Source organism: Chaetura pelagica, unplaced genomic scaffold (genome assembly GCF_000747805.2).
Source record: "Chaetura pelagica isolate M959 unplaced genomic scaffold, ChaPel_1.0 scaffold531, whole genome shotgun sequence".
Classification (NCBI taxonomy): Eukaryota; Metazoa; Chordata; class Aves; order Apodiformes; family Apodidae; genus Chaetura; species Chaetura pelagica.
The window spans coordinates 926,161-928,017 of record NW_009952362.1 but is presented as its reverse complement, the minus strand read 5'-3'; the positions used below and the strand labels follow the sequence as shown (position 1 = coordinate 928,017).

At 41.1% G+C, this 1,857-nt stretch overlaps 1 protein-coding gene across 1 annotated transcript in view; it reads right to left on the bottom strand.

Annotated features, from left to right (window-relative positions):
• Positions 1-1,857, bottom strand: part of SORCS3 (sortilin-related VPS10 domain containing receptor 3) — a 275,728-nt gene that overhangs the window by 146,567 nt on the left and 127,304 nt on the right. The window contains exon 4 of the mRNA XM_010007928.1: positions 400-499. Coding sequence (XP_010006230.1) covers positions 400-499 — 100 coding nt within the window. The remainder of the gene's footprint in view (positions 1-399; positions 500-1,857) is intronic.

Below are 1,857 nucleotides of genomic sequence, written 5' to 3'. Positions count from 1 at the left end.
GAAACAGTCAAATGCAGAAATAAATGCCTTTTACTCAGTATTTCTAATAATGAGACAGAGAAGGTAGAGGAGTGTTAGTCAAAGTCAGTACAAGCAAGAGTCCCAGAATAATTTGAATGAGTTCAGCTTCTTTAAAGTCAGAAACAAATAAAAGCAACTCTTGTTTCTCTAGCACACTCATCAGGAGATTAAGAACTCCATCCCTATCACAAAAACAGACATAATTCTACTGGATTCCATGGAATTACCCTAGTGCAACTTAGATGGGAAATTCAAGCTCTTGTGAATTACCAAAATGTTCACTTTAGGATTGTGGGCAATGGATCATAACTCCTCTCAGAATGAACAGAATGCCATAGTTTTGTTTCTGTAGCTACCAGCTCGATGGCTCTCCCTTACCTTCCTCTTGTTAGTGGGACTGACATAAAGGTAGCTCAGCACAGTCTTCAGGCCTACTTTGTCATTTAGTTTTTCGTAGGTAGTGCCATAGTCTGTTGACCTGGAGAAAAGAGAAGACAAAAAGAGTTTATGTGGTTATTATAGCTCAGGAGAAGGAAATTACTACGTGAACAGATGCTCAGAGTTACAGCTTGAGCATCATTACCCTTAAAGCTCAAGCTTCTGTGTCTCATTCAGAGTGTACAGCAAAAAAAGAGATGAAAACTTAAGCCTTTTGGGGCAGGGTTTGTCTCTGCATTAATTGATCCTATGGATTCATCTGGGGTGTTGTGGTGCACCTGTGAAGATGGACTTTGGGGGCAGGCCCTGTTCTCATGTGCCAGTGTGGTATTGCAAATGATACCAACACGAGAGGACTCTGATTTCAGTTGCACACTTAGCACAAATTCTCTTTTCATACATATCCAACAGAAAAATCCAAATTAAACCCATCAACAACAGTTTAATTTACGTAGGCTGATTTTTGACTTGGAGATTGGTATCCAAATGTGGCTCAGAATTGTAACAGCTGAATTCATGTCCAAATAAAAATGTACCTAAACTGGTATCTTGAGTCCTCAGTCACCCCCATCCTACTCTGTGCCAGGCATTTAATTTTTCTGAGTTACAGAGACAGATTTAGGCCTCTACACTAGCAAATCCCACCCAGAGGAGCAGATGATCTGGGGGAGGCATTACCCATTCGTGACTGGGGAAAAGGGCTGCTTTGTCACAGAGGGTTTTCTGTAGCTTCCTCCTCCTCATTTGTGGGCATATTTGAAACCTCACTTTGTCCTGCTTGTTTCTCTGCTGTTTTTGTACTCTGCTTTTCCTAACCAACAAGATTGTTCCTACCAGAACAAATCAACAGCTACCTAGTACAGGATCCCACACCTGAAGAATGGTCAGCATCAGCTTGCTTTAGGAGAGGTGTCAAAACTAGAGCTAACTATCTCTTTTTACACTTAATACTCTTTCATATTAATGCATAGTATTATTACTCACTTGGCTTCATAAGAAGGTCTCAAAGGATATTACAATTTTGTACTGTATTTCCATAGCACCTTCCCATCCGAAGAATCTGAAGTTCTGGTCTCAATAGGTATCAATATTACACAAAAACCTAGCAATTTTCCTCCTCCAGCCAAGCTTGAAACTGAAGCAAATACCTTAATACAATTGAATAATCCAGGCCAGTTAATTCCACTACACAAGGCCTCCGGTACATGCAAATCCAACAGGTGAGGAATACTCAAGTACCACTAAGCTCTAAGCAGAAGGTAACACACAGAAGGCAAGCACTGAGCTACTTTCTTGAGCTCACCCTTCCAACAGTAACTGAAGCTCTGTACAAGCCACACTTGCAACTACACATGTACCAGCCACCAGCCAGAGAAAGAGATCACTGGGTTGGTAAGA